Here is a 12,338-nt window from a genome sequence, read left to right as displayed (position 1 = left end):
TACACTGTAGAAATAATACAGTTTCCCCCTATAAAATTAGATTTGTCTCATCTATTTTATTCATACAAATGATTCCGCAGACAAAAATATCACTGAACCACCACAGGTCCTGGATCAGTACCAGGCTATGCACCCACCGAATCCCTGGTCCCCGCAAAAACCTTTTTCTCTTGGACGCTTGTTGTGTTTGGTCTAGTTTGTGTTTTCTCCTATGAAGTGCAGTAAGTCTATTTGTGTGTAATTCAGTGCTACAGTGACCAATGGGGATATTTGAGAGTTAAAAGTCCACATTTCATCCACTTTAAAGTGGCACAAGAGCAAAATGCCTGTCCACTCAGATAAGGATATATGTGGAATTTGATCGGATGACCCAGTCTTGGCCAATCAACTCTGTGAGGCAAAGCCAAGCCCCGAAAATGAGACTGAATCCCACCCTGAAAGCCAAAGTCAAATGAGGCGTAATATTCAGATTAAGGAATTTGAAGTTATGTGACAAAACTGAGTTTATGTATAAGAACTGAGGGACAGAAACGACATGCACAATGACAGTAAATTACTGTAACAATTGTTAACAAGCAAAAATATTTAATAAATATAACTATCCAAATCATAGATCCATAACATACTGACACAAACAGTGAAAAGACAGATTTAAACAGTTTTTCTTTTCCATGCTTCCATGCAAGTTCTAGGTTTACAATTTGACAAAAAAGCAAAGAGAAAAACATTCTTGGAAACAGAGTCAGTAATGTTGATACAATACTTTTAATTAGATGTATATGAAATGATTTGTATTGTTAATAAGGGACCAGATTTTTGAAGATGTAAGGCTCAGGATTGAGGATAAACTGGGATTAGAGCATGTGCTTTGATACCAGGATGTCTCTGAATGGATCCTACTGGCACAGAGGACGTTCAACTTGCAACCATGCCAGTGTCTTAACTTCATTAGGACTTTTTGGCTGCAGTTAAAGAATTCTGACCCATGAAGCACTTCAAAGGCTAAAGTTGAAACTAAAACATTGCAAAGCAAATTTAAGAACATGGCATTTTAAATTTGGAGAAAAACATATTGACCATCCTTTTTTATCACCATGAAAACACAAGCCCTGCTGTTAGACCGTAACAAACCATGGTTGCTTTTCTGTTACACAACCAAAATGACCTAGAAACCAACACCTAGTGCTATATGTGCAAAAACCAGTGTTTTTTTGTCAAAACTCAATCCATATCAATAAACTACACAACACAAAAACATAGTGTGGCAATAACAACAACAGAAAGTCCATTAATAAGCATGGAAGACTCGAAACTGTGCTCATACATTTATGTCAAGCAGCTACTGCACAGGCACAGATGGTGGCCTGGTGTAGGCACCAACCGCCTGGCAACACAGGAACTGGTATGCAATCCTGTTACAAAGTAAATAAAGTCAATGGCATTTAATCCCATAATAGGATGCATCTATTTCATTCACTGACAAGGTCAGGCAACAATGAGCAAGTCTCGAACAGAGCAAAAACCAGCTAATGTTGAGGTTTTTTTAACAGAGAAAGTTACAAGTTACAACAAATGCCAGCCAACAAATGTACTCTAATCAAGAAAAATTAAGGGAGAGCTGAAGGGAAACAAGTACAGTTTGGAGATAGCAGGGTAGAAAGTAAACTCAGGTGTGTTGGGTAAAGCCATGTGAATAGCTCTGTGTCTAAATACCACCTACATTCAATCAAACCAGTTGATACAAAAAACAAACCATGTTATCAGTGAATTAATAGTGAAGGTAATCAATATGCAATGCATGTAATTAAACCAGGCACACTTCTGCTGCGGTTAACATGATATTCCTACATACGGCAAACAAGGAGTGTATACAGTGTCAGTATTCATAGTCTTATGTAAGATATGCTTTATTAATACAAATACTCTGACCTTTGCTATGCTATGCTGATTAGTTTATTATACATTAAACAGTGAGTATGCATTTAAATGAATGCATCATGCAGTAACTGTAAGTGAATTGTAAATAAATACTGATGTAAGAATAACAAACACTATATTTATCACCCATTCATTTCTTACACAGTATATTTCCTATACACCGCACCCAGGTTTTTCTTTTTCTAGCAATAAGCACCAGTGAGTGGTGAGCACTGCTCCTCCCAGGTTGCCATTCAAAGCAGAACAAAGTAATACAAAACCTAATTGATCGTGAAGACAATAATATTCTCAATCGATGAATCAGCTCAATGCCTTTATGCTCGCTGATCTTATAGGACAGATGAGAAAATCACCTCCAAAGCTGCCGACTCATGTATAGTAGTGTATCACTTTTTACCCTTAATTTAACCAGGATTGTCCTCAAGCAGCTCAGCTTCTTTTCTGTGGTAGTTTTTTTTTTAAGAATAAAAATAATACACTTTCCATTTGACAAAATCATGAGCTGATATTTAAAAAAAAAAAAAAAAAAATGACATATGATAAACTAAATGCTATTTTATACAAACTACACAATCTTTCTAAAGAATGAAATTAAGAAGTTAGGCCTTTTCTTTCATTTACGTCATGGCCAATAATAATAGAAGGCTACCTTGACCATTAAAGAACTACTGGATTAAACACTATACCTACACGTGTTTAAACTAATGCATTTTTGTTCTCACAAACTTTACATCCAAATCTGTAGACAGGTTTGATTCACATTTTCATGTTTATCCAGTGAAATTTAATAATTGCTGGCTTGCAAAATTGGTGAATGTAAATGTCGCCATTGCAGTAGGATTGTGGACTTTAGATGTAGATTTTTGACTGCCCTAGTACTAGTCTCACTAAGGCTTTTTGTTGCATCTTCTGTACCCGTTGTTTGCTGTACAGGGGTCACGTCGTGCAAAGGCAGGGGTCCACTCTCTTGATGTGCCTCTATGTGCTGATGGACAACCAGGCACACAATAAAGAACTACGTGCATGTGATTACATGTTTGCAAAACCAAGAAGGCTGAACTTTAATCTTATGTATTTAACAACTCCCTCACAAAAAGAAAAGCTTTCAAAGAAGGTTTTTGTTTACTTTGGGATGAATAAACATGTATTGCCATGGGAGCAACAAGAATTGGACATTTAGCTGAAAGAGGTTTTGGCATTTGGAATTGGGATCGGGCAAGAAAATGCTTTTTCACCTGTACAACAGCCCTGGTTGGATGTTAAATCTGTTGCTCAAAAATAGATCTGTGTGAGCAGTAACTTTCTGTTTAAAAAATTCTGCACTGTAATGACGCCTTGTATTCATAATTGACATAATCCACACTGAATGCCTTTGTATTTATGTCCCACTAATTACAAGGAGCTATCACTGACTTAAATACAGTATTCTGTGTGGAGATGAGTCTAGTAACCTAGAAGTTGAGGCAGATTAGGGTTCAAAAACTTCAAATGAGGTGATTGGGCATACAGTGTATTTCCAAAAAGACACACTCCCTTTCATTCAAGAGAATCATTATTAATGTTCATCTTGATGTTAAAAGGTTTACTAAATAAAAACTGGATAATGCATTCATTTTTTTTTATCATATAGGACCTTAGATTTTCCTTTGTCGCAGAAAATACAGATACAGAAATAAAATATTGTTATTTTTTTAAGAGACTGAAATGTCAAATATTGTGCAGAATATGAAATGACATGGTGCAATATGATAGAGTTCACCTTCTGAAATGGAAACAGCTATGTGCCATTTACACACAATTTTCTGGGTGCATTCAGCACACTTTTATGCAGGAAAAAAAAAATACATATATATATACTGTACAAAGCATGTTCGATACAATATCACTAAGTTTAAAAGCCAGTGACAATATCGAATTAGAGAAAAATGATAAAACGGAAACAAAAGAGACAAAGGTAAACTGATGCTGAAATGGATAAACTCTCACACGGAATTGGCGAAATTTTCAAACAAAAAAATCGGAGCCTCCACCTCTACGTATACAGTTTGTGGAGGGAAACTTTAAACATATTGACTACAACATTGAGGCTTTCCATGACGTCCAGAGCATGAGCTAATCTACTGAGCATTGACATGGACACAAAGACTAACTTCCATTATTGCACAGCTGTTTTATTAAAGCCTAGCCTTTACAGTTTGACCTATAAACCGTGATGAAACGCTTCCTGCCAAAATGTTAGCACCACAATGGGTACTGGTAATCCTGAGATTCAATGGGCTGCCAGTGCACCCACTGTCCATACAATTGTTGTGAGGCCTTTTTCTCAGAGCTGGGACAAAAAACTGTCATAACTCTGTATCTTGGCACATTTAGAAAGCACCACCGTAGCTACGCAGACCAATACCAGTTTTAAAGCAGCAGATGATGACCCATAATTAACAGATAAAGCGTCATGGGGCCAGAGAACCTCTGAGGACTTGTTGTGAGATGATTACTTGCTCTCACATATTGGGTGGCGCTCTGCTTCATTGATTTATCTGTGTGACGGTCTGTGGCCAGTCAGCTTTTATCTCCTTTGATTGCATGCTACTGTGGAACAAAACTATTCTTCATATATCTCCATATCTTATTAACAAGACAGAAACCCTGAGTGCCGCAGCAATTACTGTGTTTCCATTACCCTTGGAAATGTGCAAAGTCTAAATAGCACATTAAAAACTGGCAATGGAAACACCTACATTAAAAAAAAACACTCAAAAATCACTTTTAAGTTTTTACGCTTTCATAAGGAGGTTTTTCAGACGTTTTGATATTGAAATATATCGCAAAAGTGCCGTGGAAACACTTTTTACGCAATTATGTCACAGGACGTGACGTACCCGGTCACATGACCACTTCTCTCCGAGAAAACATGGCGCTGTAATTGTAGACAGAAGAGGAGATAGAGACTTTTCTTAGCATTATACTTGTTATAATTATTACTGCCACATTTGACAGCAAACAACAAAGGCATGCAGAGTGCTAGTTAGTCTCGCGGGATGAGATTTTACAGGAGTTACGAGGCTCCTGCCCAAAACAACCTTCAATGGAAACACTTTCAAAGTGCAATTATACTTTGTCAAAACTTCAGAAATATCCCTTTTTTTGGCAAATAAACTGTAATGGAAACACAGCTAATGACTGGAGTCAAGTAGGTGAAAGTACTGCATGTAATTAATGCAAATCTGAGTCTCAAAATGACTTCAATGAGGTTGTGGAGTGGTTCTTGTAATGCCATAGAACAGGAGTAATCAATGATCTTTCAGCCCACGGTCTGAAAAAGTGGGCACACTTCTCTGTTTGTTTTGCCTTGCAGGCATCCTGAGCTTGTAGAGGCAGGCTATGTCCATCACAGACTGGGAACTGTTCTCAGAGGCCCTGGAGATCCTTAAAAGAAGCCCAGACCTTAGGGGCCCTCACCCTGCACACAGAGCTGAGCTCTCAGTCTCCCTGCCAGGCAACAACATTTGTTTGTCCTCTGTGCAGTCTCAACCGCCCAATGGAGCGAACACACCCTACATGACTGGAGCGATCTAAAGTGGGGGTTGGGAGTCGCGGAGCCTTGAACGCAACTCAATCACCTCTCTGTTTTGGGCCGCACAAAAGGGCCAGTCAGGGCGAACGAGTGGGAACGAGTGGGAACGAGTGGGACGCGGTCCTGCACAGGCGCTCGGGCTGACCTGCGGCGGGTAATGCGCTCTCTGGTTACCTGTTTCCCAGGGTGCCTGAATCCTAATCTGCACACACTCCAACCTGAATAGCTCTGCACTACACTACACTTTTCCATTTTTCTCCTTGAAGTAATGGGAGACTGGGGAGGAGATGACAGCAGGAGGAGCAGCAAATATGAGTGGAACTAACACAGTATACTTTTAGTACACCATCCCAGTCACTTAGTATTCACAACTATATGATCCATTCAATACAGTTCACTGACCTCATTGAGTTTGTAAAAAGCATCATTGAAAAGACAAACTCCAGAACCACACGGTGTCCAGTATTCTGATAACTTATGTGGCAAGCTTCCAATGCCAGCAACACTTTTAATGAATTAACTCACATGCACATTCTTGAGAAGCTTGTGACTGCACTGTGACTGGCTTGGTTGAAATCCCTGGCCCGACGTCTGGGCCTTTTGTTCTCTGAGAAAAATCCCTGAATTAATACTGAAAAAAAATGAGAGCGTGGACTTATAGGAACAGAGCTTCTGTGTTGGGAGAGTCAACTGTTTTTCAAAGCAATACGGGGCAGCGTGTTAGACTCTTCTAAGAGACTATTACAATTCTCACTAGGATCGCAACAAACAGTAGATGTTTGTTGACCTTTTAACAAATAAATCTGCCATGGACTATTATCCAGAAAGGAATAATTAGGTATGAGAGTGGATAATGGCAGTATGCAGGCCTTCATAAGCTGAATTTTATCTGTTGTGACACTTCTTACGAAGCCCACATTTATTAAACTGAGTGTTTTTATGACCAACATTTTGTCAAACATTTAATTGAGCTGACATATGCATAGCACGTAAACGCCCAGTCACTAGGTGTCAGTGAAACACATCAGAACTTGTTCAACTACCTCACTCCTCAATACATTTTAGTTTGGAAGTTGATTACACTTTATTTTCATGAAACATACTGGACACTTTTGTAGCTGTATGTGGTTACTTGTTTTAAAATAATTTAGGAACTTAACAGAATCAAAATCTGTTGTAGAAACAAAAGCTAAACTTTTTTTGAAAAATGTAATTTGACAGTTTGATAAACATATCATTTGTTTTTTTCTTGAATTACAGTTTGTTACCATTTACTCACAAGTAAAAAAAAAAAAAATGTATTTCATACCATTTTGTACTTGTAAAGGTGATTTGTAATTATTGTTATTGCGATATATCACGATGTATACCGTATTGTATCGTCGGGATATATTGTATTGTAAATCGTATCGTCAGATTCATGGTAGTGCACACCCCTACTGCATACATTTGTTCTTGTGTTCAACTCAAACAAAGCAATGGATCTTGTAGTAAAGGGACAAACCATTACATAGGAATATACCAAGTGAATGTGATAGGAAGCCTATCAATCACAACCACCAGAGTAGCACACAGACAGCAACACTGGATGTTTGACCACTAGGTCAAGCTGAGACATGTTGAGTAACATTAAAGAGCGTCTCAACTCACTATATTTTTAGGCGTTTTCTATGAGGGCAAACAAGGCTGTAATCTGAAGCCGAATAACAGCAAACAAAAACTTGAGCAGCCTGGCTAAAAAGAACAAAGCGTCTTTTGTCGGCTGCAATCATTCACATAGTTTCTGTTTGCTACTCCAACAAAGATTGAGAATTATCTCACACAAAAAACAACTAGCTTGCAAAAGTACAACCCAGACTTTTTTCACAGTTTGAAGGTAATGGATTTGAGCCCAAGTGGCTTCAGTTTTCCTCCCACAAAGACAAAAATAGATTCATAAATAATATATGTCATTAAATTTAAATGTGCTTTTAGTTGTCCGTCTGTTTGCCAGCCTTAACCTGAACTAGCAACATATTTTAGGCCCCAGCACCCAGAATAGGCTAAGTACATGATAGATGGATAGATTTTAAAATTCAGATCTACAATGTTTTTTTTTTTTTTTTTTTTTTAAATAAAGATATCGATAATTACTAGATAATATTTCATAGCCAAGTTGCCCTCTTTAAAATTAACTCTAAAACTATTGACTGGGTCAAGCTGCAACTTAAAAACACTGTTCTGTAAATCAATGCATTGCTTCCTATGAGGCGTTAAGAAGGCTTTGTCGCTAACTCCTACTGCACCTCAGTCATGTAAAGGGATGCATATGTTAACTTGATGTCAAACAATGGCGGGCAGCTGATTTGCACCACTACATTCAGTTCATTCAATGACGAAGGGACTGAGAAACTTCCCAGTGGCCGACTCCTCCTTTGTGTGACTGTATGCTCAGGAGGTTCATGTGCCTGTGGAGGCCTCGGTGTTTGACTGTGGCCCACAGACACCCAGCAGCTGCTCGGGCAACACAGGAAATGAAATCAGCGTCAAAACAGGAGACTTGGAACGCAAATAACCAATATCAACAAAGAACTACTAACTCCACAAGTGTTAGCGAGGTGGATAAATGTGCAAAAGATAGTGATTTTTAGACAAACGCAGTTTTGCAGAAGAAGATTTGTATTTTCATTGCGTTAGTTACACAACCTTTTATTTCTGACCGGATGGAGAATTGTAAAAGTGTATCAACAAATGTTATTAAAAGGATCAACAAATCCACATGAACATGCATCAGCTACAATGGGGAGAAAAAAACCCTTTTAACTGAGTTTTTCACTGAACCATTTGTTTTATTGTATTTCTTTAAATATTGCATTTAATAAACAGGCTGGCCAAGAAGGGAAATTATTATGGTCAGAATTAGACACTGAAAGTAAGGAAGGGGCGGAGCTAGACATATTTCAAACTGTGTAATATGAGTGTTACATTCATACATTTGTAATGAAAAAATTACCTTTGATACTGTGTCAGCGTGCATATGTAATTAACTTCTTGCTTTTATTGATTTGTTGTATTTTTGCTGTTGAAGTTTGAGGAAAAATAAATAATTTGAATGAACAAACTGCCACAGAATATTTTTGTCACCATTAAATAAAACTTGTATAAATCTGTGCATGAATAACAGAAAACAATCAAATGAAAAACAAAACACTGTGCAGTGGTTAAAAAAAAAAAAAAAAAAAAAAGGAAACTGGATGGTAGGCTATAAAAAAACATGCTGCTGAAATTCAGGGCAACGAGAGGTGGTGCAAACTGGATGATTAACACATGGATAATAATAAAAGATAAGCTCACACGAAGCTGGTGATTTCACAGGACCTGTATGTTGATAAGAGCAGGGACAGCAGCAGGTGTGTGATACACTCACGCACACACACCACAACGCATGGCTAATTACTACAAGTCTTTACCTTTAATTGATGGAAATAAATGTGTTTCTGCGCACATATGGCAGCTTTAAAGAGCTGTAAGGTGTGTGTGATGTAGAGCTGGGCGACATAGCGAGATTTAAGATATATCAAGCTTTCTATTTTGGCAATATAGAAAATTATCTCGCCTATAACGATGTATATTATTTATAGCTTATTTTGGATTAAAATACCGGTTTTAGAAGTTGTTTCTCTGTTATCAGAAGAAGATAACCTCAGTTAGATGATCACTGAATGTGTCCTAACCCAGACCTTCCTCTAAACAAGATATATATACTGTATATATAACCCAAACCTTCCCCTAAACAGGCCACACTTAAAAACTCACTCACACATGCTGCCCCTTATGTGGAACATTTTGTGCAACTGTTTGTTAATACATTTGCCCGTGTGCCATTTTGAATTGTCTTTCTGGTCAGACTTCATTTGAATTAAAATTATCAATATTTATTCATACATATATTATTTGAGAAAAAAATATTGAAATATATCATACCATATCGTCCAGCCCTAGCGTGATGGGAATGTGACGATATCTCGATACGGTGATATATCGCAATATTTTTTTGCATGATCGATTATCGATATGCTCGCAATTTTAAATTTAAATTTTTTTTTGGATTTAAGATTTATTTTATTATTTTCAAAACCTTTTTCACTAAAATGTGCAGGTACGTCCTCACAGAAATGTTGTCACTGTTTGTTGAAGGAACCAATATTATATTTTGTTTACTGGAATATTGCACTATAATGGTGTCACTGGTAAGAAAGACCCTATTTACAGAAAGCACTATTAGAGATAGTTATTTATTTACATTGGCACGTTGACACTTATTTACAGAAATGTTGCACTAACTTTATCACGTTATTGTCTTACAGAGATATAAAATAAAAATTGTATTGTTCACTTAATGTTTTTTTCTTCTTGTTATGTTAGATTATAGTAGATTGATTTCTGACCAATATATCGATAATCGCAGTATCGCCATACCATGAGATAATCGTTACCGTGAGCTTTGTATCGCGTATCGTATCTATCGTGAGGTACCCAGAGGTTCCCACCCCTAGATGGGAATGGTGCAGAAATTGTTTATGGGCATGTTAAGATTGATCAAAGGCATTACATTAAATAAGGTTTAACATAGCTATAATACACTTAAGACTGACATCCTTTAGTGGCTGTCAGGACATGCTCGTAGTAGCACCTGTTCAGAAAAAAACCTTGATGTGAATGCAGTTATAAAAATCTGGGTATGCAGTATGTACCTATCTAGTGTGTGTGTGTGTGTGTGTGTGTGTGTGTGTGTGTGTGTGTGTGTGTGTGTGTGTTAAGGGTGGGCAATATATCGAGAGTTGAGATATATCGCAATTTCCGTTTTGACGATTTAGAAAATTACAATATCGCCTATGTGGATATATTTTTATTTTATAGCTTATTTTGTATTAAAATACTAATTTTACTGCGTTCACTACAATATAAAAAGCACAGTTAGATGGATTGCGGAGTGTGTCCTATCCCAGACCTTCCCCTAAACAAGCCACACTACAGAACTCACTCACATGTGCTGTCCCTTAGAGGAGAAAAAGTCAAAAGTGGCACATATTGTGTATGCCTGTGTGGCATTTTGCAATAGCAAACTGAACCCAGAATTGTCTTTCTAGTAAGACTTTATAGAGTTAAAAATATTGCGATTTATATCGTATATCGACATGTTGAGAAAAAATATCGAGATATGAATTTTGGTCCATATCGCCCAGTTCTAGTGTGTGTGTGTGTGTGTGTGTGTTGATGGACCGCCCTGCAGCAAGCAGATGCATTCATTCTTCTCTGTCCGCCAATGTGTCTACTATAGATGAAGAATCAACTTCTCTTCATTCTTCAAACCCTTATTTTCCTTTTAAATGTATTTATTATCTATTTAAAGCCTTTACAGGACACGCACCTTCATAACTAAAGAGGGAACAAGGACGTGTTAGGGACAGAATCTGCAATGCGTAGCAAGCTGAGCTCCATCCAGGAGGACAGCATTAGTCTTTGTAATGGAGGAATAATATTAATAATAACAATAATGTGGTGCGATTAAAAGCATTGGTTTACAGCCTAGTCATTACATGAAGTGCTGGTACACAGAGTACCAGTACTGCAGAGATGCTGCTGGGTGTATGTGTAACATCCAGCTGCTGTGAATAGAAATCAATGCACATGAGAGAAGGAGTGGTGTCTGATGAGGAAAAACGTGGAAGAAAAAAACAGTAATAGAAGACGATAAGATGGAATTTTCTATGTTTGTGGTTGAAACGATCAAATGAAGGGATGCACTTGGCCTCATCCCTCCGGGGCGGACCACCACCACCACCACCACCATCCCATCCCTGGGAGCAGGTTCCTGAACCCGCATCCCGGAGGAGGAGAAGGAGGAAAAGGAGGAGAAGGACCACCGCACTGTCTTTAGGCTAAACGTTCATCCCAGACCATGAACCCCGCAGATACAACACCGATAAAAGAAGCACAGGACACAGCGGGAACAGATAAATCCCAGATTAGTTACCTTTAGCTGCCTCCGCCGCGCATAATAGTCCGAGGACCAGCCCGACAACGGATGCAAAAGGTGTATTTCCTCGGAACCGCATCCCCAAATTGTCAGTGTCAGACAGTCGTGTTGTTCCCCGGTCGGTCAGCCGCAGTGCTTTCACTAAGAGGACAAATAAAATCCAGAAAATGAGCGTCGGTTGCGGCGTAGCTCTAAGATGGCCGTCAGCGCAGCTCTCTCTAGTCTGCTCTCTCTTCAATCAGAGCCGCTTCAGCACTGTGCAGCGCGCTGCGTTCACGGACTGTCGGAAATCAGCACACCACACCACGGCCCGTCATTACACATTCATTATGGGGTTCCTACAAGCTTTGCCTATTGTTCACCTTCCTTACTAGTAGACACACACACACACACACACACACACACACACACACACACACACACACACACACACACACACACACACACACACACGCGCGCACACACACACACACACACACACACACACAGATTTACAGTATGTAAGATATTTATATATTTGTTTTTTTAATTAACTCATACAAAACGCTAATTCAAAGTTAATCAGAAAAAACTTTGTCAAGAAAATGTAATTATTATAATAATAATAATAACAATAATAATAATAATAATAATAATAATAATAATAATAATAATAATAATAATAATATAATAAATGAAAACAACACTAATAATAAAACAAGGAGGTTATAAGGTAAACTGAATAACAAGGTGCAAATGAAAAATAAGTTGCCACATGCTTATGTAAAAGTAAAAAATTAAAATAATAATAATGAATAAAATATAAAA

General features: G+C 37.9%; 1 protein-coding gene across 5 annotated transcripts in view; it reads right to left on the bottom strand.

The window, feature by feature from the left end:
- The window catches only part of clstn1 (calsyntenin 1), a 46,746-nt gene extending 34,949 nt beyond the window's left edge, over positions 1 to 11,797 (bottom strand). For all 5 annotated transcript variants that reach the window (XM_028452445.1, XM_028452444.1, XM_028452447.1 and 2 more), the window contains exon 1: positions 11,529 to 11,797. In XM_028452445.1, coding sequence (XP_028308246.1) covers positions 11,529 to 11,610 — 82 coding nt within the window. In that variant the 5' untranslated portion in view covers positions 11,611 to 11,797. The remainder of the gene's footprint in view (positions 1 to 11,528) is intronic.
- Positions 11,798 to 12,338: the final 541 nt, after the last annotated feature.

Source organism: Gouania willdenowi, chromosome 7 (assembly GCF_900634775.1).
Source record: "Gouania willdenowi chromosome 7, fGouWil2.1, whole genome shotgun sequence".
Taxonomy (NCBI): domain Eukaryota; kingdom Metazoa; phylum Chordata; class Actinopteri; order Blenniiformes; family Gobiesocidae; genus Gouania; species Gouania willdenowi.
Note: the sequence above shows the minus strand (reverse complement) of the source record. Positions and strands in the feature narration are given on the sequence as shown.